At 44.0% G+C, this 27,093-nt stretch overlaps 1 protein-coding gene across 1 annotated transcript in view; it reads right to left on the minus strand.

Annotated features, from left to right (window-relative positions):
• SCPEP1 (serine carboxypeptidase 1) overlaps positions 1-23,778 on the minus strand; it is a 31,200-nt gene extending 7,422 nt beyond the window's left edge. The window contains exons 1-7 of the mRNA XM_081585327.1: positions 23,672-23,778; positions 21,630-21,778; positions 12,376-12,465; positions 10,186-10,341; positions 9,738-9,812; positions 5,533-5,605; positions 297-334 (exon numbers count right to left, since the gene is read on the minus strand). Of these exons, the coding sequence (XP_081441453.1) occupies positions 297-334; positions 5,533-5,605; positions 9,738-9,812; positions 10,186-10,341; positions 12,376-12,465; positions 21,630-21,778; positions 23,672-23,735 (645 nt within the window). The 5' untranslated portion in view covers positions 23,736-23,778. The remainder of the gene's footprint in view (positions 1-296; positions 335-5,532; positions 5,606-9,737; positions 9,813-10,185; positions 10,342-12,375; positions 12,466-21,629; positions 21,779-23,671) is intronic.
• Positions 23,779-27,093: the final 3,315 nt, after the last annotated feature.

Genomic DNA, 27,093 nt, shown 5'->3' on the forward strand with positions numbered 1-27,093 from the left:
AACTTTTCCGCATATCTGGAAATGTCTATAATAAAAATCTGGGGAGATTTTAAAATGTGCATGTCTAGTACCTGGAGCAATGGGATAACTGTGTTGATGTTTCTTTAAATTTGTCCCCAAGGCCGGCTGTTGCTTAGGGTTTTCAATTTGTTATGGATTATTAGATAGGTCCCTAAGGGGCAGTGTTAACCACACAGACAAACCCAACTAGCTTGGTCCCTCCTGCAGACAGAGCCAGAGGAGGTCAGCTAGGCTGTTAGGCATGGAGGGTGAGAGTCGGGGGCTCATCTACTTACCACACTGTATAGGTAAGGTCCCCAGGAGAGCACTGAATCTAAAGGAAACCACATAAGAACAAAGTAAGTTTTCTGTGATTCACCTCCCCTCAAAATAACTAACCAGCTTTCCACCCAAAGCAGAAGGAGACAGAAGCAAGAAACACAGTGGCTTTGGGTCTGAAGGCTCCTTAACCCACCAGGGCTGATGTGTTGGTGGCTGGGAGGTGGGGTGAGGGTGTGGGACCCTTTCTGTTGAGTCAGGGCTAAATGCCACATTAATTTGGCCTGATACCGGCCAAGCCAGTGAGTCAGCGCCAGGGACAGTTCCACAGACAGGCCGTGCGTGTGCAGCAGAGGCTCTCATCTGCACGCTTCTAGCCTGTGACGGTTTAAGATATTTCCCCGCCCTCTGCTCCGCTCTGCACCCTGCCCGCTCCTCCAGTTCGAGGACACAAGCTTCTGCCAAGGAGCTAATTAAGGACGAATACTAATGATTTCATCAAGTTTCCAGGGCTATACTGCCAATCAATTCATTTCAGTTCCAAAAATACACTGAGAATTTAAAGGCGTGAGAACTGGCATAAAGCCAATAATGAATTTTATAAGAGATAAATGTGAGTAAGACAACACCTAATTTCACAGAGAACAGTTGGGCTTGGTTTGGACAAGTTCACAGTTACCATAAGTAAGTAAGGCTAGTTCATTGAGAGAAGTGCCAAGAAGGTAGCAAACACAACTTTTTTTTTTTTTAGCTTATGTGGTTTTCTTTAATTTTTCTTAAATTAAAGTACAGTTGACTTGTATCAATGGAGAAGGAAATGGGAACCCACTCCAGCATTCTTGCCTGGAGAATACCATGGACAGAGGAGCCTGGTGGTCTACAGTCCGTGGGGTCACAAAGAGTTGGACACGACTGAATGACTAACACACACTTTGACTTATATCAAGGACCATAACTTATAGAGCACATTTGAATACGTGGTGCTCATGCTCAGTAACTCAGTCATATCTGACTCTTTGTGACCCCATGGACTGCAGCCCACCAGGCTCCTTTGTACATGGAATTTTCCAGGCAAGAATACTGGAGTGGGTTGCCACTTCCTACTCCAATCATTAGGGTAGGGTAACAAAATAGCTTCTGCTAAAGGAGAAAATAGTAAATGAAAACACAGTCCTTATTTATTCAATGTCTCTCTTTTATATCCCTGATAGCCATCATACTGGAGATTTTGAGCAACAGGAACATTTTTAACTTGCAAGAGGGCATTAAGATAATGCAATGGCTAATACACCACTCCTTTGCTATAAAGCCTTCAACAGTTCCCCCAAAGCCCAAGCATCTCAAAGTCTGTTTCAAGTAACCTCACTTCTGCAGGATGTAACCCTAGGTATTAACCCAGAAATATGATTTGTTGCCTAAATACCTTGGGGGTTATGCAAAAGACAACAATTTTTTTTTTTAACTGCAGGACTTATCAGAGTCTTTAATGTGCCTGTGAACCTTGAGGAGGTGGGGCCAGTGTTTGGCACTTCCAAAACTTGTTTGGCCATGGAGCCCTGTGCATAGCACTTCCCTGGGCTGGTATTCTTCAGGACACACCCTGAGAAATGAAGACACATCAGGTCCTTCAGGAACTAGCTGTCATTTTCCTCTCCAGCTAAACCATCAAGCCTGGGCCTCAGTTTCTTATAAAGAATCAACTGCAGTCCTCCAAGGCACCCCATTTCCTGCTTTATCTAGATCAGGGATTGGCAAACCTTTTCTGTAAAGGGACAAACAGTAAATATTTTTGGCTTTGCAGGTCAGCTGGTCTCTGTTGCAACTACTCAACTCTGCTGTTGCAGGCTCCAAACAGATGACCTGTATTCCACAAGTGAATGGGCGTGCCAGTGTCCCAGCAAAAAGCTTATTTACTAAAGCAGAGTGGCAGGACAGACTTGACTTGGAGGCCGTCGTTTGATCCCAGATGTGTACCTCTGATGTCCAACAGAACTTTCTGCAGTGACGGAAATGTTCCGTATCTGTGTGGTCCATAACAAGTCAACAGCCATGTGTGGCTATTTGATACTTTGAAATGTGAGTAGTGCAGATGAAAGATTGTGATTTTTATTGTTTTTTAATTAATATAGATTTAAATAGTCATATGAGGCTCAGTTCAGTTCAGTAGCTCAGTTGTGTCTGACTCTTTGTGATACCACGGACTGCAGCATGCCAGGCTTCCCTGCCCATCACCAACACCCGGAGCTTACTCAAACTCATGTCCATCGAGTTGGTGCCATCCAACCATCTCATCCTCTGTCACCCCTTCTCCCCCTGCCTTCAATCTTTCCCAGCATCAGGGTCTTTTCAAATGAGTCAGTTCTTCACATCTGAGGGCCAAAGTATTGAAGCTTCAGCTTCAGCATCAGTCCTTCCAATGAATATTCAGGACTGATTTCCTTTAGGATTGACTGGTTGGATCTCCTTGCCATCTAAGGGACCCTCAAGAGTCTTCTCCAACACCACAGTTCAAAAGTGTCAATTCTTCGGCGCTCAGCTTTCTTAATAGTCCAACTCTCACATCCATACATGACTATTGGAAAAATCAAAGCTTTGACTAGATGGACCTTTGACGGCAAAGTAATGTCTCTGCTTTTTAATATGCTGTCTAGGTTGGTCATAGCTTTTCTTCCAAGAAACAACCATCTTTTAATTTCATGGCTGCAGTCACCATCTGCAGTGATTTTGGAGCCCCCCAAAATAAAGTGTCTCACTGTTTCCACTGTTTCCCCATCTATCTGCCATGAAGTGATGGGACCAGATGCTACGATGTTAGTTTTCTGAATGCTGAGTTTTAAGCCAGCTTTTTACTCTCCTCTTTCACTTTCATCAAGAGGGTCTCTAGTTCTTCTTTACTTTCTGCCATAATGGTGGTGCCATCTGCATATCTGAGGTTACTGATACTTCTCCTGGCAATCTTGATTCCAGTTTGGGCTCCATCCAGCCTGGCATTTCGTATGATATACTCTGTATATAAGTTAAATAAGCAGGGTGACAATACACAGCCTTGACGTAGTCCTTTCCTGATTTGGAACAAGTCTGTTGTTCCATGTCCAGGTTTAACCACTGCTTCTTGACCTGCATACAGATTTCTCAGGAGGCAGGTAAGGTGGTCTGGTATTCCCATCTCTTTAAGAATTTTCCACAGTTTGTTGTTACCCACACACTCAAAGGCTTTGGCATAATCAATAAAGCAGAAATAGATGTTTTTCTCGAACTCTCTTGCTTTTTCGAAGATCCAGTGGATGCTGGCAATTTGATATCTGGTTCCTCTGCCTTTTCTAAATCCAGCCTGAAGATCTGGAATTTCATGGTTCACATACTGCTGAAGCCTGGCTTAGAGAATTTTGAGCATTAATTTGCTAGCGTGTGAGATGAGTTCAATTGTGTGGTAGTTTGAACATTCTTTGGCATTGCCTTTCTCTGGGATTGGAATGAAAATGGACATTTTCCAGTCCTGTGACCACTGCTGAGTTTTCCAAATTTGCTGGCATATTGAATACAGCACTTTCATAGCATCATTTTTTAGCATTTGGAATAGTTCAACTGGAATTCCATTCCCTCCACTAGCTTTGTTCACAGTGATGCTTCCTAAGGCCCACTTGACTTCGCATTCAAGGATGTCTGGCTCTAGGTGGGTGATCACACCGTCATCATCTGGGTCACGAAGCTCTTTTTTCTATAGGTCTTCTGTGTATTCTTGCCACCTCTTCTTAATATCTTGTTTCTATTAGGTCCACACTGTTTCTGTCCCTTATTGTGCCCATCTTTGCATGAAATGTTCCCTTGGTATCTCTAATTTTCTTGAAGAGATATCTTAGTCTTTCCCATCCTATTGTTTTCCTCTATTTCTTTGCATTGATCACTGAGGAAGACTTTCTTATCTCTCCTTGCTTTCTTTGGAACTCTGCATTCAGATGGGTATATCTTTCCTTTTCTCCTTTGTGTTTCACTTCTATTCTTTTCATGGCTATTTGTAAGGCCTCCTCAGACAATCATTTTGCCTTGTTGCATTTCTTTTTCTTGGGGATGGTCTTGATCACTGCCTCTTATACAATGTCATGAACCTCCATCCATAGTTCTTCCGGGACTCTGTCTATCAGATCTAATCCCTTGAATCTATTTGTCACTTCCACTGTATAATCATAAGGGATTTGATTTAGGTCATACCTGAATGGTCTCGTGGTTTTCCCTACTTGCTTCAATTTAAGTCTGAATTTGGCAATAAGGAGTTCATGATCTGAGCCACAGTCAGCTCCCGGTCTTGTTTTTACTAACTGTATAGGGCTTCTCCATCTTTGGCTGCAAAGAATATAATCAATCTGATTTCAGTATTGTGGCTATGGTTACCATACTGAACTGTGCAGATCTTCTTGAAGACATGAAGTAGGTCTGTGTATCTTTCCTAGCACTGAGCACAACACCTGCTCCCTAGCAAGCAATTAATAATTTCAAATGAAAGTGAACAGTAATTCTCCTCCAAAAAGGGAGTACTTCTGGGTTGGAAGAGCGATATGTAAGGTGCACCTGGAAGGAGGGATTCAGGGCTGGGCAGACAGACTCATAAGGGCAGGTGGGTCATGCGAGCTGAATTAGGGAGATTTTGGACCAGACGAAGAGCTCGTGCAAAGCAGGAGGCTGACCTGCTGGTCTCAAGGAGGAATGCACGGTGATGGCTAAGTGCCTGCTGCCTTCATGTGCATCCTGGGTTTAGCTGTGTGACTTTAGCAAAACTGCTTAACCTGAGTCTCAGTTTCCTCACCTCCAAACCTGGGATAATAATATCATCCGTCCCATGCAGACGTCGTTAAGCTTCAGCAAAGTTAACACATATAAAGTGTTTAGTATTGTTAACGCAGCTGTGATGAGACCCTTAAAGGAGGTGGGAGGCCAGTTCTGTCAGTCTGAGCGAGACACTTGGCAGGAAACCTGCTGACCCCTCAGGTCTCGGGTCAAGGCTTCTGCCATGCAATGTCATGGCGTCCTAGGAGGTTCACCCAGGAAGGACACACAAAGGGCAGTCCTTTTCACAATGTGGACTGAAGGACGTCCCTGGTAGTCCAGTGGCTCCCAGTGCAGGGGGCCCAGGTTCGATCCCTGGTCAGGGAACTAAGACCTTGCACATCATGTAGCTCAGCCCCATCAACACACCTTTCCCCACTCCCACCACCTTCGCCCCCTGCCAAAAAAGAAATCTGAAAATGTCCTACTTACCGATGGGAGAGATCCAAGAGTCACCCAGAGCAACCCCGGCAAAGTTGCACTGGATGGTCCCTTGCTGAATGGCCTGAAAAGGAAGCAAAGAAACATCCTTGTCAAGAAGACCCAGGGGCCTCCCCCACTTCCTCAATAGGAGGGAATCACACCTTTATACACGGCCTTTCCTGAGCACAGAACACTTCTGCCCACCCGGGATGCTCTGGGTACCCAAAGACCTCAGACATCCACTGGAGGGCAAGGGTAACTGTCCTGCAGACCACCATCTGCAAAATGAATAGGAACTGTGAAGTTCTCCCAAGGGTGTTGGCTGGATCTGTGTGGGGTCTGGTGCAGCCCCTGTCTTCTTTAGAAGAGACACAGGGAATATACAGAGTATAACCTTTACAAATTGTAAATCATTATATTGTACATGAAAGTCTTCCTTGTAGCTCAAACAGTGAAGAATCTGCCTGCAATGCAGGAGACCCGGCTTCAATTCCTGGGTCGGGAAGATCCTCTGGAGAATGGAACGGAAATATACTTCAGTATTCCTGCCTGGAGAATCCCATGGGCAGAGGAGCCCAGGGGGCTACAGTCTGTGTGATCACAAACAGTCGGACACGACTGAGTGACTAACACTACACTACTATATTGTACATAGGGAACATATAATATTGAACATCAATTATACTTCAATTCAAAAAAAAAAAAGGTCATACAAGTTCACTGTAAAATATTTACTCACAGAAGGAGACAGGAGAAAAATGTGAAAAAAACTTTACCTTTGCCCCACCTACATGCTCACACCCATGAGTTAACCACAGTTAACATGGTATATATAATTCTAACTTCTTTCTTTGGTTTTAAAAGCATATATATATTCGTATGTGTATATATACACAGATCTACACATTCTTTCTGATGGCTGCAAACAGTCCATCATGGAAGGATCCACATATTTCACTTAAGTAATCCTCTATAGATAATAATGCTCAAAATTCTCCAAGCCAGGCTTCAACAGTACATGAACCGTGAACTTCCAGATGTTCAAGCTGCATTTAGAAAAGGCAGAAGAACCAGAGATCAAATTGCCAACATCTGTTGGATCACTGAAAAAGTGAGAGAGTTCCAGAAAAATATCTATTTCTGCTTTATTGACTATGCCAAAGCCTTTGACTGTGTGGATCACAACAAACTGTGGAAAATTCTTAAAGAGATGGGAACAACAGACCACTTTACCTGCCTCCTGAGAAATCTGTATGCAGGTCAAGAAGCAACAGTTAGAACTGGACATGGAACAACAGACTTGTTCCAAATCAGGAAAGGAGTACATCAAGGCTGTATATTGTCATCCTGTTTATTTAACTTACATGCAGAGTATATCATGAGAAATGCTGGGCTGGAGGAAGCCCAAGCTAGAATCAAGATTGCTAGGAGAAATATCAATAACCTCAGATATACAGATGACACCACCCTTATGGCAGAAAGTAAAGAAGAACTAAAGAGCTTCTTGATAAAGATGAAAGAGGAGAGTGAAAAAGCTGGCTTAAAACTCAACATTCAGAAAACTAAGATCATGGCTTCTGGTCCCATCACTTCATGGCAAATAGATGGGGAAACAATGGAAACAGTGAGAGACTTTATTTTGGGGGGCTCCAAAATCACTGCAGATGGTGACTGCAGCCATGAAATTAAAAGATGCTTGCTCCTTAGAAGAAAAGCTATGACCAACCTAAACAGCATATTAAAAAGCAGAGACATTACTTTGCCATCAAAGGTCCATCTAGTCATAGCTTTGGTTTTTCCAGTGGTCATGTATGGATGTGAGAGTTGGACTATAAAGAAAGCTGAGCGCCAAAGAATTGATGTTTTTGAACTGTGGTATTGGAGAAGACTCTTGAGAGTCCCCTGGACTGCGAGGACATACAACCAGTCCATCTTAAAGGAAGTCAGTCCTGAATATTCACTGGAAGGACTGATGCTGAAGCTGAAACTCCAATATTTTGGCCACCTGATGAGAAGAACTGACTCATTTGAAAAGACCCTGATGCAGGGAATGATTGAAGGCAGGAGGAGAGGGGGACAACAGAGGATGAGATGGTTGGATGGCATCACCGACTCAATGGACATGAGTTTGAGCAAGGTCCGAGAGTTGGTGATGGACAGGGAAGTCTGTTGTGCTGCAGCCCATGGGGTCGCAAAGAGTCAGACATGACTGAGCGACTGAACTGAACTGAATAGATAGTCACTGAGCTTGTTTTCCTTTTATGGACATTGTAAGTGATGATGAGCTAAACATCCTCTAACACCCATGCATGTATAAGTATTCCCACAGGACAGACTCTTAGAAGTGAAATTATTGGGTCCAAAGGCACATACATTTTAAAAGCAGACAGATAGAGCCAAACTGCCCTTTTAAAAATCATTTACCAATTTTCCTAACAAACGTGCATGAGAACACTTATTTCCCTGTTGTTCAGTTGCCTAGTCATGTCCAACTCTTTGCGACTCCATGAACTGAGGCACGCCAGGCCTCCCTGTCCCTCCCTACCTTCCGAAGTTTGCCCAAGGTCCTGTCCATTGTTTTGGTGATGCCATCCAGTCATCTCATCCTCTGATACCCTCCTCTCCTTCTGCCCTGAATCTTTCCCAGCATCACAGACTTTTCCAATGAGTCAGCTGTTTGCGTCAGATATCAAAATACCAGAGTTCCAGCTTCAGCATCAGTCTTTCCAACGAGTATTCAGGGTTGATTTCCCTTAAGATTGACTGGTTCGATTTCCTTGCTGTCCAAGGAACTCTCAGGAGTCTTCTCACAATTCAAAAGCATCAATTCTTCAGTGCTCCGCCTTCTTTTAGGTCCACCTCTCACAACTGTACATGACCACTGGGAAGACCATTGCCTTGACTATTCGGACCTTTGGTGGCAGAGTAATATCTCTGCTTTTCAGCACACTGTTTAGGTTTGTCATAGCTTTCCTGCCAAGAAACAAACTTCTTACTAAAACTGGGGGCTACTAATTTTCTAAAATATTTGCAAATCTCACAGTTCTGATTTACTAACAGAAGTTGAACACCATTCACACGTCCACAGGCTGTTTGCATTTCTTCAATAAATTATTTCCCCATATTTTTTGGCCAATTTTATATTATGATATTATCCTTTTTTAAGTGCATTTATTGATATGAAGACTTTTTCTATTATATATTTGTGAATCTACATACATATCTTTTAAAATTATTTGTAGAACTCTAAGAAGTTTTAAACTTCTACATGATCTAAATTATGTCAAAATTATCTTTTTTAAAAAGCTTTTCATCTTATGAAAAAAGCTTTTCCTACCCAAGATTATAAATCTTTTCTTCTATATTTTCAAGTATTCTTCTAGTTCTGAATTTTACATTTAAATTTTTAATCTATCAAGAACTGCTGTTTTGGACTTCCCTCATGGTCCAGAGGTTAAGCCTCCACCTGCTGATGCAGGGGACGTGGTTCGATCCCTGGCCCGGGAAGATTCCGCATGCCTTGGGGCAACTAAGCCCACGAACCACAACTACGGAGCTCTGCAGCTCAGGAGTTGCAACTACTGAAGCCCACACACCTCAATCTGTGCCCACAGGAGAAGCCAACACAATGAGAAGCCTGTGCCCTGCAACGAAGAGTAGTGTCTGTTCACCACAACTAGAGAAAGCCCGTGTGCAACAATGAAGACCCAGTGCAGGAAAAAAAACCCAAAAAACTTATGTTTTATGCAAGGCAAGAATCTAACTTTACTAACTTCCAAAGTAATAGCTATTTGCCTCCAAACAATTTGCTGAACATTCTGCCCGTCCCTCAGTGATTTGAAATGCCATCCTATCATTTATATATGATCATATGTAAGTAGGATATATATGTATCATATACATACAGTCACTTGCATATACATACATATATACAAGTACAGATAAAATATGCTTCCAGACTCTTTAGCCTGCTACATTTATCTCTGTTTGTTGTTATGCCAGCACCAAATTGCTTTACTCAGCTGAATAGCTTGTTTAATATCTTACAGTGCCAACTTCACTATTCTTTTTGAAACTTTTTACGGTTATTACTACAGACTTACTTTCTATGTACAAGGTCCTATTCAAAGTATATTTAATTATCAGGTGAGTACAACAAGTAACATAATCAGTTTCTGCCTGGGCCCAAACAACAAAGTCATCTTCCCTGTTACCTTATAAAGTTCTAGAGCAATGCCAGCAGCCATCTTTCCTCCATAAGACTCTGAGAAAATGTAGAATGGAATTGTCTAGGAAGAAAAGGAATTTACAAAGCATTAAATATCCTGAATGCATTTTTTTTTTTTTTGCATTTTAATTCACGTGAATCCATTTCAAATTTCTACTGTGTATAATGGCCAGGCAAAACAAATCTGCTTTTGTTGCTCTTTCCTCCCATATCTGATTTTTATGTTTGAGTAGAAGACTGGGTGCAGGGTCATCCTTTCAAGCTAAAACCATCTTTAGAGACGACAGAAACAGAAGCCCACAACCCGATCCCTGGGTATAAAGAGGTTTTCTCTGGAATGAGCTGGGCATGTAACTCTTCGGGTGTTCGCACCTAATGGATTCAGTGCTGTGACCGCGAGTCCCTCGCTGAGCTGTTTCTGAAGCCCCGCTTACCTGGAATTCTTTGTGGCAATCAAAGAAAGTCTTCAGGAGAACCATCATGTCTGAAGCCACAGTCGCCAGGTCTTTGGCGTACGCATCACTCTTGTTCACATAACTGAATCCAGTGCCCACGGGGTTATCCACAAACAGGAGACTGGCCGACTGGAGCTGCAACACCACCCCAGGAAAGTCAAATGTCGCAGTCAGCCAGCCAGTCTCCAACCATCTTTTGATCATCTTTTATGAGCTCAACAAAAGCCACACATGTGAGGATATCAGTGTGGTTATGATCTGTTATTAAAATGGGTTTGAAACAAAATCTGGACTAGGGACACAGACTAGTACAGCAAAGAAAAGGAGAGCCAAGAAAGAAAGAGTCACGTATACGTGGGGATCGAAGCATCTAGGCTGTCACTTTCACCCAATACAAATGTCCTGGATGTAATACGTTAGCACAAGGAGAACCATGCAGTGTCAGTCTGAGCAACAGCTCGAAGCAGCAGGAGGTCTGGAAAACACACATGTTTTCTTCAAGATGAATCCAATTTCCACGGTGGCTGGCTTTGCTGAGCACTACAAAAACAGAATTTATTCTACTAACTTTCCCATAGAAGTTCAGAATTTCATATCCTGAAGGATCCCTAGTAAATAACACAGTCCAGCCATGTCCTTTACTGACTAGGAAATTAAAGCCCAGAAAAGGCCCAGGACTTGTCCAGGGTCACAAAATTGGATAGGTAATGGCCGCATCAGGACCAAGGCCAGCATCTCCTCACTTCCTGTTCAAGCTCTCTGTCCCAGTCACATGACTCTCTTTGTCATGGGAGGCTTGGGGACAAGGCAGTGGGGGCACTCTGCTACTGCGGGTGGAAGTGATATTTCACCTGGACGCACATACAAGAATGTTTCAGGCTGAGGGAACAGCCTGTGCCAAGACCCTGAGTCAAAAGTAAAATCCACTTAAAGATCAGTGTGGAGACAAGCAGGAAAATCAAAGGACTCTGAGGGGAGCTTCAGGAGGAGGTGTTCCTGCAGTGAGTCTCAGAGGTGAACATGGTGAGCTGGGTGTGACTAGGTGGCCCAAGGAATGAAGTCGAAGCCCAGGAATCGTCCTTGCAAAGGCCTGAAGGAAGAGGGCACTGGGGAGGAGCTGGGAGGGGTGCCTGGGGGCGGCAGGAGCCAATTTCTGTGTCGGAAACTGGATCTGATCTTCCGGGAAACTGCAAGATGGTAAACTAAGGAGGGACTGGCATTGGAGACTTTCATTCATGTGGCATATGGATTAGGGGGTGGGGGTGGGAGAACCCTTTGAAAGCACCCCTGAAAGGCAGTGAAAGAGGGGTGAATGAAAAATATTAACAACCTCGGGTATTAAACGCAGAGCTACAAAAGGACCCAGAAATTCCCCCCAAAATTGAAACTAGTGACCCAACCAGTATTTGTATGCTGATGTTGCCTGTATTACTCATCACAGCCAAAAGGTGGAAATAACCTAAGTGTCCATCAGCAGATGGGCGAGGAGCAGAGGCACGGAGCAGAGGGTGGCCATGAGCCCAGAGCAGCACCCCCACCCACTGAGGCCTCAGCGTCTGGCAGCCTGGGGGCAGCGGTCAAGCATGGGGACAGCGGGACAGACCCCAGACTGGAGGGAGAAAACGAGGGAGCCGGGGGGTGGGGGCTGGTCAGAGAGGGGCTAGGTGAGGAGGTGAAGCTAAGAATGAAGGCACAGGGCAGAGACAGAGAACCAGAGAGGCACCATAAGGGCAGAAGACAAGGGGTCTGAAGTCTGGAGGAAGACAAGCATTGAGATAGGAGAGGAGGAGAAGAAAGAAAGGACTGGAGGTCGTGGCCAGAGGGTGGGACTCTCGTGTCTGAGATTGTAGGAAGGTCTAGCACCTGGGTAACGCCAAGGTCCAGATGTCTGCTAGAGCAGACAGAGGTTTCTGCAGGGAAGTGGAGAGAAAGGTCACTGACTTGGGAAGGTGACCAGTGTAGGACAAGCTGCCTGAAGAAATGGAAGCAGCTGATGGAGAGGAGGCCTGTGGACAAGCGCCCAAGGTCCCCCTGCATATAGAGGAAGAGGGAGGGGGCGGGGTGGGGTCCCTCAACCTGGGAGCCCATCCAGAATGGGATGGGATCGGGTGGGGCTCAGTCTGGCAGAGGCCACGTGGCACTGAGAGTTCGGGGCCTTCCTCACTGTACCCAAGTGGTCCTTCGTGGTTGGAGATCACGATCAAGGGGCCCGATTTCCTCAAAGTTTCCAAAGCCAGTGCTGGAACCACCTGGACCACCCTGTGGAAGAAAGAAAGAAACAAAAATAAACTCAGAAAGAATGTTTGTCAAACCTTCATCATTACAACAATGACCACCTTCACTGTAATGATTTATGATTCAGGGATGGCTGGGTCAACCTTACACACAGGACACAAGTGGTCCAGTGAACCAGGGATGCTGAAAGCTCAGCTTCTCCGTGCACCGGTGCCAAATCACATCTCAGAGACAGGGTTGTGGGTGAAGTAGAACAGGACAGCTTTATTACTTCGCCAGGTAATGGGGGACACAGCACGCTGATGCCCTCAAAATCAAGCGTCCCAACTTGGGGAAGATAGTGACAAGTTTTATATTAACGAAATTGTTCAAAGAGGGCGTGATCAGCTCATGGACATTCTTCTCATGGGTTGGTGGTGAGGTAAGGAGTCAACCTCATCAACCTTCAGGTCCAACTGGTCTGGGGTCTACATGCTGGTGGGCAGCATTGTTAATCATTAACTTTTCCTACCTGGAGGGGGTTTCAATATAAGCAAAATAGCTGAAAGATACTGTGGTATGTAATCTCTGATGATGCCTTCATGGATCACAGCCTTGTCGTGGCAAAGGCGCCTGTGTAACTCAATGAAGCTATGAGCCGAGCCAGGCAGGGCCACCCAAGACAGGTGGTTCATAGTAAAGGGTTCTGATGAAATGCGGTCCACGGGAGGAGGAAATGGCAAACCAGTTCAGTGTTCTTGCTGAGAAATTCATGAATAGTATGAAAAGGCAAAAATATATGACACTGGAAGATGATCCCGCCAGGTCAGAAGGTGTCCAATATGCTACTGTGGAAAAGTGGAAAGCAATTACTAATAGCTCCAGAAAGAATGAAGAGATTGGGCCAAAGTGGAAATGACGCTCAGCTGTGGATGTGCCTGCTAGTGAAAACAAAGTCTGATGCTGTAAAGAATATTGCATATGAACCTGGAATGTTAGGTCCATGAATCAAGGTAAATTGGAAGTGGTCAAGCAGGAAATAGCAAGAGTGAACATGGACATCTTAGGAATCAGTGAGCTAAAATGGACAGGAATGGACGAATTTAATTCAGATGACCATTATATCTACTACTGTGGGCAAGAATCCCTTAGAAGGAATGGAGCAGCTCTCACAGTCAACAGAAGAGTCCAAAATGGGGTAATTAGATACAATCTCAAAAAAGGCAGAATGATTTCAGTTCATTTCCAAGGCAAACCATTCAGTCATGGTAATTCAAGTCTATGCCCCAACCACTGATGCCAAAGAAGCTGAAGCTGACTGGTTCTACGAAGATCTACAAGACCTTCTAGAACTAACACCAGACAAGGATGTCCTTTTCATCTTAGGGGACAGGAATGCAAAAGCAGGAAGTCAATAGATATCTGGAGTAATGGGCAAGTTTGGCCCTGGAGTACAAAATGAAGCAGGGCAAAGGCTAGCAGAGTTTTGCCAAGAGAACACACTGGTTACAGCAAACATTTTTATCTAACAACATGACAGTTAACTCTACACATGGACATCATCAAAAGGTCAAAATCTAAATCAGACTGATTATATTCTTTGCAGCCGAAGATGGAGAAGCTCCATATAGTCAGCAAAAACAAGACTGGGAGATGACTGTGGCTCACATCATGAGCTCCTTATTGTAAAATTCAGACTTAAATTGAAGAAAGCAGGCAAAACCACTAGGCCATTCAGGTGTGATCAGATCAAATCCATTATGATTATACAGTGAAGGCGATGAACAGATTCAAGGATTATATCTGGTAGACAGGGTGCCTGAAGAACTATGGATGGAGGTTCATAACATTGTACAGGAGGCAGTGACCAAAACCATCCCCAAGAAGAAGAAATGCAACAAGGCAAAATGGTTGTCTGATGAGGCCTTACAAATAGCTGAGAAAAGAAGAGAAGTGAAAGGCAAAGGAGAAAAGGAAAGATATTCCCATTTGAATGCAGAGTTCCAAAGAACAGCAAGGAGAGAGAAGAAAGCCTTCCTCAGTGATCAATGCAACGAAATAGAGGAAAACAGCAGAACGGGAAAGATTGGAGATCTCTTTCAGAAAACTGGAGATATCAAGGGAACACCTCATGCAAGGTTTGGGCACAATAAAGGACCTAACAGAAGCAAAAGAGATTAAGAAGAGAGGTCAAGATTACATAGAATAATGCAAAAAAGGTCTTAATGACCCAGATAACCATGATGGTATGGTCATTAACCTAGAGCCAGACATCCTGGAATGTGCAGTCAAGTGGGCCTTAGGAAGCATCACTACGAACAAAGCTAGTGGAGGTGATGGAATTTCAGCTGAGCTATTTGAAATCCTAAAAGATGATGTTAAAGTGTTGCATGCAATACATCAACAAATTTGGAAAACTCAGCAGTGGCCACAGGATTGGAAAAGGTCAATTTTCATTCTAATCCCAAAGAAGGGCAATGCCATAGAATGTTCAAACTACTGCACAATTGCACTCATGTCACATGCTACCAAGGTTATGCTCAAAATCCTTCAAGCTAGGCTTTAGCAGTACATGAATCAAGAACTTCCACATGTACAAGTTGGATTTAGAAAAGGCAGAGGAACCAGAGATCAATTGCCAACATTCACTGGATCACAGAGAAAGCAAGGGAGTTCCAGAAAAACGTCTACTTCTACCTCATTGACTATGCTAAAGCCTTTGACTATGGGGATCACAACCAACTGTTGAAAATTCTTAAAGAGATGGGAATACCAGACCATATTATCTGTCTCCTGAGAAATCAGTATGCAGGTCAAGAAGCAACAGTTAGAACTGGACATGGAACAACTGACTTGTTCAAAATTAGGAAAGGAGTATGACAAGGCTGTATATTGTCACCCTGTTCATTTAACTTCTATGCAGAGTACATCACGCAAAATGCCAGGGTGAATGAATCACAAACTGGAATTAAGATTACTGGGAGAAATATCAACAACCTCAGAAATGCAGATGATACCACTCTAATGGCAGAAAGTGAAGAGGAACTAAAGAACCTCTTGATGAGGGTGAAAGAAGAGAGTGAAAAAGCAGGCTTAAAACTCAGTATTCAAAAATCTAAGATCACGGCATCTGGTCCCATCACTTCATGGCAAATAGAAGGGGAAAAGATGGAAGCAGTGACAGATTTTATTTTCCTGCACTCCAAAATCACTGCAGATGGTGACTGCAGCTATGAAATTAAAAGATGCTTACTCCTTGGAAGGAAAGCTATGACAAACCTAGACAGCGTATTAAAAAGCAGAGACATCACTTCGCCAACAAAGGTCTGTAGATTCAAAGCTATGGTTTTTCTTGTAGTCATGTACAGTGTGAGAGCTGGATCATAACAAAGGCTAAGCACGGAAGAATCGATGCTTTCAAACTGTGGTCTGGAGAAGACTCTTGAGAGTCCCTTGGACAGCAAGGAGTCAAACCAGTCAATCCTAAAAGAAATCAATCCTGAATATTCATTGGAAGGACTGATGCTGAGCTGAAGCTCCAATACTTTGGCCACTTGAAGTCAAGGTGCATTTCACTGGAAAAGACCGTGATGCTGGGAAAGACTGAAGGCAAAAGGAGAAGGGGGTAGCAGAGGATGAGATGGTTAGATAGCATGACTGACTCAATGGACATGAATTTCAGTAAACTTCAGGAGATAGTGAGGGACAGAGGAGCCTAGTGTGCTGTAGTCCGTGGGGTCGCAAAGAGTGGGACAGGACTTAGTGACTGAATAATAACAATATCCTCTGATGATGAAACAGGACGTTACCCCAAGGCTGCTCTTGACTGTTTGTTTCTCCCTGGTCTTGCAACCCCTCCCTTCTCTAACTATCAACTGCTTGAATCTGCCCACTGGAACTCAGAGAAGGTTATGGAGGCTGAATGAAAGCAGTTTCCTATAACCAAAGAAATGAGGAATACAGAAAGGCTTTGTGCCCAGGAGCCCGACAGGGCCCTGCATAGGATCACCAGGGACGTCTGGACTCACTGAGCCCCCTAGTAACTGCTGAAGTGTTGCCAATAGGAAGTGCCGAGGTCAAGCGTTCCCCGAGGGTACTTTCCTTTCTTTGATTCTCTGAGCTTGAGCCATGGCCTGATGTGGGGCTCGCTGACTTCAAGACATCTCGTCCAAACCCTCTCCCTTTGAAGATGAGCAGTAGGGCCCGTGGAGGGGACGTGTAATTAGGGCCGCCACCAGGACTGGCCTTGGAGCCTTGTGACTCTCCATCACCCACCCCTCAGTGACCCTGAGGATTTACAAGGGACCCAGACCAAGGGGCAGTTTGATCAAGATGATCCCCAGGATATACTGCAGTAAACACAGACGTCCCAGGGCAGGAAGCACTCAGTCCCCCAGGTGTCCAGGGGCGAGGCAGGATTCTGAGCAGAAGCTCAGTGCTGGGGCCTCAAAATATAAGAGGCAGAGGTTCTAAGGTGTAAGAGAAGGGAGGAGGTCCTTCAGGAGATGGTGAAGGGAAAAGGATGGTCAGTGCTTTTTTGGATAAAACCGCAGAGACTGGGAGGACCAACAGGATATGCCTCAAATAAAAGGATACTGTCTCCCTGTGCAAGATGGATAGGAAAGGGAGATACACAAAGATGGAAGGAAACAGCTCAGCAAAACAGAAGCCAGGCCAATCTACAGAGGGAAATCTGAAGGAGAAAAAGGACAACATAGAGTCAGGGCTCAGGGGTATGTAAAGGACCCTGACAGGAAAAGACTTTATGAAACTATCTAATGTGCTGAACCTATGCCAAGCCATTACAAAACTGAGAGGCTATAAATCTCTCTAATTATATGCACTCTATATCTTAAGATTTCCTAATGCAGCGTTAAAAAGCTCACAAATCACAGGGAGCTCTTCATTAAAGCCATATCGAGAACAGGAAAAGGATGCAACACCAATGTTCCCTAGCAGGGCAATGGGTTAGTAAACCATGATCATCTACAGGATGGAATGTGACACTAGGATCACAGACTTATGTGACAACATTGAAAAATGCATGCAACACACAATGAATTAAGAGCAAGGGTCCTCACCACTGACAGAATGAAAAGTCCTACTGAATGGGAGAGAAAATATGTGTGAATGATATAACCAAAAAGGGGTGAATACCCAACATATATAAACAGCTCATGCAACTTAATATCAAAACCAAAACACCACACTGATTTAAAAATGAGCAGAAGAACTCTACAGACATTTTTCCAAAAAGGAATGCAGATGGCCAGTAGGCACATGAAAAGATGCTCAGCATTGCTAATAATAATTTGGAAATGCAAATAAAAACCATCATGAGATATCACTTCATACCTGTCAGAATGGCAATCATCAAAAAGAACAAAAATAACAAATGTGGAGAAAAGAGAATCCTTGTTGGTGGCAATGTAAATTGGTTCAGCCACTGTGGAAAAGAGTATGGAGGTTTCTCAAGAAAACTAAAGAAAGCTGAAGCTACCACATGATCCAGCAATTCCACTCCTAGGTATATATCTAAAAACAACAAAGACACTAATCCAAAAAAATACATGCACCCCAATGTTCATAGCAGCCTTATTCATAATAGCCAAGATATGGAAGCAACCTAAGTGTCCATCAACAGATGAATGGATAAAGACGATGTGGTACATATATACAATGGAATACTACTTGGCCATAAAAAAGAACAAAAATCTGCCATTTGCTGCAACATGAATGGACTTGGAGGGTATTATGCTAAGTGAAATAAGTTAGAAAGAGAAAGACAAATACTGCATGATGTCACTTATATGGGGAATCTAAACAATACAACAAATTACTGAGTGTAACAAAAAGAACCAGACTCACAGCTATAGATGACAAACCAGTGGTTACCAGTGAGGAAAGGGGAGAGGGGAGGGGCAATGTAGGGGAAGGGAATTAAGAGGTACAAACTACTGTGTATGAAATAAATAAGTTAAAAGGATATATTGTAGAACACAGGGAATACAGCCAATATTTTACAGAACCATAAATCAAGTATAACCTTTAAAAATTGTGAATTACTATATTGTATACCTGTAACTTATATAATATTGTACACCAACTATACTTCAATTTACAAAAAAAAAGAAGAGAGTAAGGGTCCTTTGAGTGAAAGCTGGGCACCTTTTTCCTAGTGGACTTGCTAGGCTGGGACAGAACCAAACTGAAGGGAAGGAGGCTGGAATCTTAGGGGTGTGGTCTTTGTGGGAGAAATCCCATTTTCCTGTTTTGTTTTACTTGAGAAGGTACCACTGTAAAATCATTTCTGCCTAGAACTTTGCGATGCGGCACTGCCACAGCCCAGGGCTATGCAGTGACTCTATGGCAAATATGTCAGAGGACAAACTGAAAAGCTTTCAATGACTTGAAAGTGTACTTAAAGTAACACACTACATCACTCAGAGCTACTCCACTCAGAAGACATGACCTCGATTCTCAAAGACCCACTCAGAAAAGCTAGTGTCCATGTTCTCAGCAGGCTGCTGAAACAGACCGTCTCTGAACCTGCATTAATTCTCTCTTCCTTACTCCTACTCTTGCCTGCTTCCCTTGGGTTTCTGGGGGATGAAGAGCCAGTTCATTAGCTGGTTGAAAACCATCAAATAGCATCTCAGCTCACAGTAATCAAAGGTCACAAACCGGATGGTTCCCAGAGGCCAGAGAGGGAGCACCTCAAGGAACAGAGAGGTCAGGTGTGGCCCCTTGTCAGGAGCTCCTGCTTGTCGGCAAGGGGGGCCCCCACCACCCACCTTTGGGACAGCAAGTTCAGCCCCCGAGTCATTACATTTTTGGAAAAAAGAAGGAAATGTCTTGATTTTTAAATGTTGGCAACTCATTCAAATAAAAAACCACCCTACTCTGTGCTCAACCAAAAGAAGAAGGTCTGCAGTTTCTGAAATTTAGTGGTTTTCACACTGTGTTCCAGAAAGTGCCTGAGGAGCCGCACAGGACCAGGGGGTGCTGAGTGGGTGGGCTTGGCGCTCCGCCCCCCACCTCCGCCCAGCACCGCTTTCTTCTGCTTTGGCTGGCCTGTAAGCTTTCACTTGGAAGTGGAAACAGTTCTGCTGATTAATAAAACATTTGAAAACCACTGAAATCCCCCAGATTAGAAAACCAAAGCCCAGAAAAGGGAAGTGTTTCTCCTCGCCTATGTGAGGCAGTAAGGCAGACTGGGATGTGCCCACCGCATGGCCCTCCCTGACAGCCCTGCCGTGTCTCCATCTCCAGCCCCCTGGGAGGCACGGAAGTCCCCTGGGCCACACGGACGCCTTCTTCCTCTGATGCATTTTCCCACCTGCACCCTCGGCTGAGCTCTCAGAGAAAATACTTGCCATAATCCTAAGAGAGAAAGGCCCCTCCCTGCAAACTGCTCATCTCCAGTATCTCATCAATAAGTGTGCATCCAGGAGGGCCAACAACCACATGAAGAGATGCTCAGCGTTGCTCATTATCAGAGAAATGCAAAGCAAAACTACAATGAGATATCACCTCACACCAGACAGAATGGCCACCAACAAAAAATCCACAAACCACAAGTGCTGGAGAGGGTGTGGAGAAAAGAGAGCCCTCTTGCGCTCCCGGTGGGAATGTAAATTGATACAGCCACTATGGAAGATAGTATGGAGATTCCTTAAAAAACTAGGAATAAAACCACCATATGACCCAGCAGTACCACTTCTAGGTATATACCCTGAGGAAACCAAAACTGAAAAAGATCTATGTATCCCAGTGTTCACTGCAGCACTATTTACAGTAGTGAAGTCATGGAAGCAACCTGGATGTCCATTGATAAATGGATAAAGAAGCTGTGGTACATATATACAATGGAATACTACTCTGCCATAAAAAGGAACACATTTGAGTCAGTTCTAATGAGGTGGATGAACCTAGAGCCTATTATACAGAGTGAAGTGAGTCAGAAAGAGAAAGACAAATATCATACATTAATGCATATATATGGAATCTAGAAGGATGGTACTGACGAATCTGTTTGCAGAGCAGCAATGAAGACGCAGACGAGGAGAACAGACTTATGGACAAGGGTGGGGAGAAGAGGGACAGGGTGAGATGAATGCAGAGAGTAGCGTGGATGCATATACACTAACACATGTAAATAGACAGCCAACGGGAATTTGCTGTAAGACTCAGGGAACCCAAACGGGGGCTCTGTGATAACCTAGAGGGGTGGGAATGGGCAGGAGTGGGAGGGAGATTCACGAGAGAGGGGACATATGTACACTGCTGGTTAATTCATATTGATGTATGACAGAAATCAAACCAATTCAATACTGTAAAGGAATCATCAATCAATTAAAAAAAAAGTCTATATCCACTGGCAAAGCTGGGAGCACTGGGAAGCTGCTTAAGAACAATAACATTTTGGGACAAAGTGACATTTACATCTCATGGGGATGAGTACAAGGGCACCCTACATACTGGTAAGCAACCTGGCGTCCCAGCTGGGACGTGCCTATAGTTTCCAGAAGGTGAAGCAAGACTACGTTCCTCAACCCCTCCCTAGATCGTGGATTCCAGGTGGGCGTGGGCCAACTTCTGAGAGACATTTTAGGAATGGAAGGAAGGATCCTCTGCCGGCCCCTCAAAGAACTTTCAACCAGTTTCTTATCTTCAATCCTACCAACAGAGCTCAAGATTAAAATGCAAACACACTTGAGGGAGAAGGAGAGGGCCCAACACTCAACAGTGAGATACAAAAGGCTGAGTTCTTTCAAAATATCAATTTTTCTCAGGGCAAGGAATTCAGGTCGAGGAAAGGACTGGGAGGGGAGGGAGATGAAAGACTGGTCAGGGTAGCTCAGTTTTTGCTTTGGAACCTTCCAGAAACACTTTGTATCAGCATATTGTTAAATGTGACTTCAGGAGCATCCGGTAAGGGTTCCTACCCCTGTCTGGTTTGGGCTTAGTAGAAAAGGACCCCAGCAAAAGGCCAGAACCTCTCACTCTCTGATTTGGCTTCCTTGGCAGTAACACTGCCTTTGCCTGCCTCAGAGGGATGCTGAATCCTCAAGTCTAGGAGACTCCTACCTCGCTGCTGAACTACATCAGTTCTTCACTGCTGAGCTGTGAGCCTTTAAAGGTGAGCAAGGTGGTCAGTGGGGGAAACCTGGCCTCAACCTCAGGTCAGGAAGTAAAACCACTTTTACCTGAAGCCACATGACCAAGGGCAGTTCTGAGAAGTTCTTGTAAGGGCTAGTGGCATAATAGAGCCACCAGAACATGTGGGCATCCTTCCGGACAGTCACATAACCCCATTCTTCCTTGCTCTCTTCCATGGGCCAGCTGATGACAGCTCCTGAAACACAAACACGGTCTTCCTGAAGAATGTCCATGTCTAGGTAAATTCCAAGCCTAGGAGTGATGGCTGGGCTAGGCTGCAGATGATTTGGTTTATGTTTATGTATTTACTTCAATACATTGTGGAGATAAAGAAAAACAATTCAACTTAGATTGAATAAATTTTCAACTTATGAAAAAACGAACCCAACTTAACAGAGGCCTAGGGGGCTGAAAGCTTTCACGTTTTCCTCTACACCCTCTGTAATGTTTGGATTTTTAACAGGAAAGCATGAAACATGCTTATAATTGTTTAAAAGAGAGAGAGATTTACATTTAGGGGAAAAAAGAAAAAATCTCAAAATGCATCTCGTTGATTTTTGTTTCTCATTTAGTATACAGTTAAAGAGGCATCGACAAGTAAGTGGGGCAAAATTATTCAATATATTATGCCAGGGCAACTGTTTGCTTTCTTGAAGCAAAAAAAAAAAAAAAAATAGAAATAGAAATATAGATCCTCTCTTAACACTATTAACCAAAATGAATTCCAAGTGGATCAAATATTTTATTTTTAAAATTTAGATGTGAAAATAGAGTTGAATGTTTTTTTGACCTCTGGATGGAGAAACAATTTAAGCAGACTCCCAGAGACTATACAGCAAAATATCAAGAGTTGAGAACAGAAACTTGTTACATTTCTATACAATGAAAATAAAAGGCAAAACAACAAATAAAGATCAGAAATAAATATGAAAAAGGGTACTTCCTTAATCATTAGATCAATTAAAAAATACAAGATCTTTGCAACAATCAAGATAGTTGACAATTTCTAGGACCTACTAGGCATTCAATAAATAACAGTAGTCATAACAACAACAACAAAAGTAAGATCTTAATAATTAAATGGATAAGTGCCACAAGAAAATAATTCATGAAAACAGAAATATGAATGTCATATATATGTGAAAAAAATCACTAATATTCAAAGATATGAAAATTAAAGCAATAATGAGGCCACTAAAAAATCTTTGCTTATTTGACAGATGGCAGCGGCTCTATTTGCACGAGACAGGGGACTGGCCTCAGGACTGTGGCAAAAGTGCATACTGGCACATAATTTTCTGAGAAGGCAAGATCCTTTACCGCTGAGCCACCAGGGAAGCCTCCCTGCCAGTGACCACTGTTAAAATCTGGTGGGCAACCTATTGGATAGTTCCCAGGCACAAGCAGAAGAGTCATATGATCCCCATTTTACAGAAGGGAAAACAAGTTAAGCAACTGTCTTGATCACAAGACAAGTCTGTGGCCAGTTCGAATTCGCAGTTCTTGATTCAGATCAGGAGTCATTTTGCTTGAAGAAAAGACTGAAAATCAACTTGCAAGTCATCATATTAAACACGAATTGGTTTTTGTCAAAAAGGACTGCAATGAGGGTAGATATTATCTTGCTTGTTCTGATCAGGTACAGGGAGAAAGTTTTACTCTCAATAAAGTGTCCCATTAGTGGTATTATTTTTTAGAGTCTTCTGGACAGAGTGTTTCAGCTTAAAACAACAACAACAACAACTTTATAATCTCATTTTGCAGCCAATCACGGCAGGAAGAGGAAGGTGGCCCTTAGACAGTGGAAACCTCATTGATCATCAGCTTCTCCAAACCTTACATCTTGCAAAACTGCTTCTAACTACGCGCAGGGAAGAAAAAAAGCATCAGAATACGCAGAGTCAGAAAAAAGTAGAAAAAGAACTCTGAATTTAAAAAATTGAGTGAGTTTTAAAAGCAAAATAATCTCACAAGGTATAAACAGGGGGAAAGGAATATGGTTTAAAAAGCACGAACCCACTAACTGATTCTCATCCCTGGAGGAGAGAAGGAGGCACCGGCCGCTGAAGCATCTTTTGCCCGAACCTACCCGTGCTCAGGCCCAAAAGCAGCAGCCGCACCAGCACGGGACAGCTTCGCGGCGCCAGCTCCATGATGAATACCTCGCGGCCGCATCAGCTACCGGCTCGTCTCTGCGCCTCACCACGTGACTGTGGCGGGCGGAGCAAAGCCGGGCCGGGGCCGGGGACGGGGCCTGAGCGGGGGACGGGGCGGGGACTCTGGTGGGCGGGGCTTGGGAGAGGCTGGGGCGGGCTGAGCGGCTCGCAGCCTCCCGGGCGCCCTCTGCAGATAGGTCCCACCGGCATCCCTGCAGCCGCGCCCGGGGTGTTCCCTTTCGCCCCGCTACTCTTAATGCATTAATTTGACTTGGATTGTATGACAGGACTGAGACGCTACAGAGGACCGTTCTTCCTGCTCCGCCCATCTCTTCCTTCCCCAACAAAAGACCTGGCCTTTCAAACTGCTGCATCTGCCCCAAATCAGATTAAGAATGGTCAGATGGTCTTTGGAAGCTGTGGGCTTCCATTTTCACAGATTTCTTCTTAAAATTATTTTTCCTTTAAAATTACGTATATTATGGACATATTGGAAATTTGGAGAAAATTTACACACTACGTAAACACTGTTAGCATTTGAGATTTTTTTTCCCCTCTAGTACTTTATGTCATCTTTTAAAATACAATAGTAAATGTTTTTATTTTGTTGTTTTCTCGGTAATTTGTCATCAGCTTAATTCTGTGTTGTTAACGTGACAGCAGTAATTTCAAACAGGCAATTAGAGGTTTGGGAAGGGGAAGGGAATAATGGATGCAAGTGTGTGTGTGTGTAGGTCATTTTTATCTTAGGGTGTCCCGAATAACTCCTCTTACAGCTAGGAAGCAAAACTGTGCAGGGCTGTATGAGGGTCGGGTTACTTCTAAATCAGTTCAGTTCAGTCGCTCAGTCCTGTCTGACTCTTTGTGACCCTATGGACTGCAGTACACCAGGCCTCCCTGTCCATCACCAACTCCTGGAGCTTGCTCAAACTCATGTCCATAGAGTCAGTGATGCCATCCAACCATCTCATCCTCTGTCGTCCCCTTCTCCTCCCGCCTTCAATCTTTCCCAGCATCAGGGTCTTTTCCAATGAGTCAGTACTTCGCATCAAGTGGCCAAAGTATTGGAGTTTCAGCTTTAGCATCAGTCCTTCCAATGAATATTCAGGACTGATTTCCTTTAGGATGGACTGATTTGATCTTGCAATCCGAGGGACTCTCAAGAGTCTTCTCCAACACCACAGTTCAAAAGCATCAACTCTTCAGCGCTCACCTTTCTTTATGGTTCAACTCTCACATCCATACATGACTACTGGCAAAACCATAGCTTTGACTAGACGGACCTTTATTGGCAAAATAATGTCTCTGCTTTTTAATATGCTGTCTAGGTTGGTCATAACTTTTCTTCCAGGGAGCAAGCGTTTTTTAATTTCATGGCTGCAGTTGCCATCTGCAGTGATTTTGGAGCCCCCCAAAATAAAGTCTCTCACTGTTTCCATTGTTTCCCCATCTATTTGCCATGAAGTTATGGGACCGGATGCCATGATCTTAGTTTTTTGAATGTTGTTTTAAGCCAAATTTTTCACTCTCCTCTTTCACTTTCATCAAGAGGCTCTTTAGTGCTTCTTTGCTTTCTGCCATAAGTGTGGTGTCATCTGCATATCTGAGGTTATTGATATTTGTCCTGGCAATCAAATAATTGAAACAGTGACACGTTATTTTGGGGGGCTCAAAAATCACTGCAGATGGTGACTGCAGCCATGAAATTAAAAGACGCTTGCTCCTTGGCAGAAAAGCTATGACCAACCTAGACAGCATATTAAAAAGCAGAGACATTACTTTGCCGACAAAAGTCTGTAATAGTCAAAGCTATGGTTTTCCAGTAGTTATGTATGGATGAGAAAGTTGGACCATAAAGAAAGGTGAGCACCGAAAAGTTGATGCCTTTGAACTGTGGTGTTGGAGAAGACTCTTGAGATTCCCTTGGATTGCAAGGAGATCAAACCAGTCAATCCTAAAGGAAATCAGCCCTGAATATTCATTGGAAGGACTGATGCTAAAGCTGAAGCTCTAGTACTTTGGCCACCTGATTCAAAGAACTGACTCATTAGAAAAGACCCTGATGCTGGGAAAGATTGAAGGTGGGAGGAGAAGGGGACGACAGAGGACAGAGGATGAGATAGTTGGATGGCATCACCGACTCAACGGAAGTGAGTTTGAGTTAGCTCCAGGAGTTGGTGATGGACAGGGAGGCCTGGTGTACTGCAGTCCATGGGGTCACAAAAATCAGACATGACTGAGTGACTGGACTGATTGAGTACCTTCTGATGCTCATCATAATTGTTTTAAAACAATCATTTTGCAGTTATTTATTTTAATTTTCTTTTTCTTGCTAATCTGTGGGCTCCATGAGACTGGGGATCAGGCTGTACTGGGTAGTTGGCCAAACAGAACCATAAAGTCGTATTTGAGAGCACCCTGTGAGAGCCATGTGGGCCTACTGAAACTATTCTGACATGACATCAGGGAGGCAAACAGCATTTTTCCTTTTTCCAAGTTCAGGATAAATTATACTTTTACTGTATGCAGGGCCTCAGAGGCCACAGCATATTCAGGGAGCTACACTCTGGGTCTCCCAGGTGGCTCAGATGGTAAAGAATCTGCCTGCAATGCAGGAAACCTGGGTTTGATCCCTGGGTTGGGAAGATCCCCTGGAGGAGGGCATGCAACCCACTCCAGTATTCTCACCTGGAGAGTCCCCATGGACATAGGAGCCTGGCATGCTACAGTCTATGGGGTCGAAAAGAGTCGGACACAACCGAGCAACTAAGCACACAACAACACACACAGTCATAGGGGGATTGCTGGAGGATAAAGTATAAGGGGACTTGGGTAAGTCTGGATCAGAGTGTGGGATCCTGACTACTGCTGCTGTTGTTCAGCCCTCCTGGCTCCTCTGTCCCTGGGACTTTGCAGGCAAGAATACTGGAGAGGGTTGCTATTTCCTTCTCCAGAGGATCTTCCCAACCCAGGGATCAAACCTGCATCTCTTGCACTGGCAGGCGTTGGAAGGTGAATTCTTTACCGCTGAGCCACCAGGGAAGCCTCTGACAAGCTACTGATTCACCGCAGGTGGTGTGAATCTGGAAAGAGGCGTAGGCAGGCAGTCTCATTGCCAGATCTGTGTGGCAGGCAATTTTGTTGCATAATTGCAACAAAAGTGTCTTTTCTCTTCTTCAGGGCTAATTTCCTGAAGGAATAGGGCTAAAGGGCACAGCAACTAATTTCCAAAACTCAAACAGGATCATAGCAGGCAGAGGATCATAACAAAGGCCACAAGTCAAGGAGGAGGGAAGATATAAACGGCCTGACAAAGCTGAGTGAGGACAGGAAAATATAGGAGAAGAAATGGACT

The sequence above is a fragment of the Giraffa tippelskirchi genome, chromosome 3, assembly GCF_054371585.1.
Source record: "Giraffa tippelskirchi isolate mGirTip1 chromosome 3, T2T-mGirTip1v1.2.pri, whole genome shotgun sequence".
Classification (NCBI taxonomy): Eukaryota; Metazoa; Chordata; class Mammalia; order Artiodactyla; family Giraffidae; genus Giraffa; species Giraffa tippelskirchi.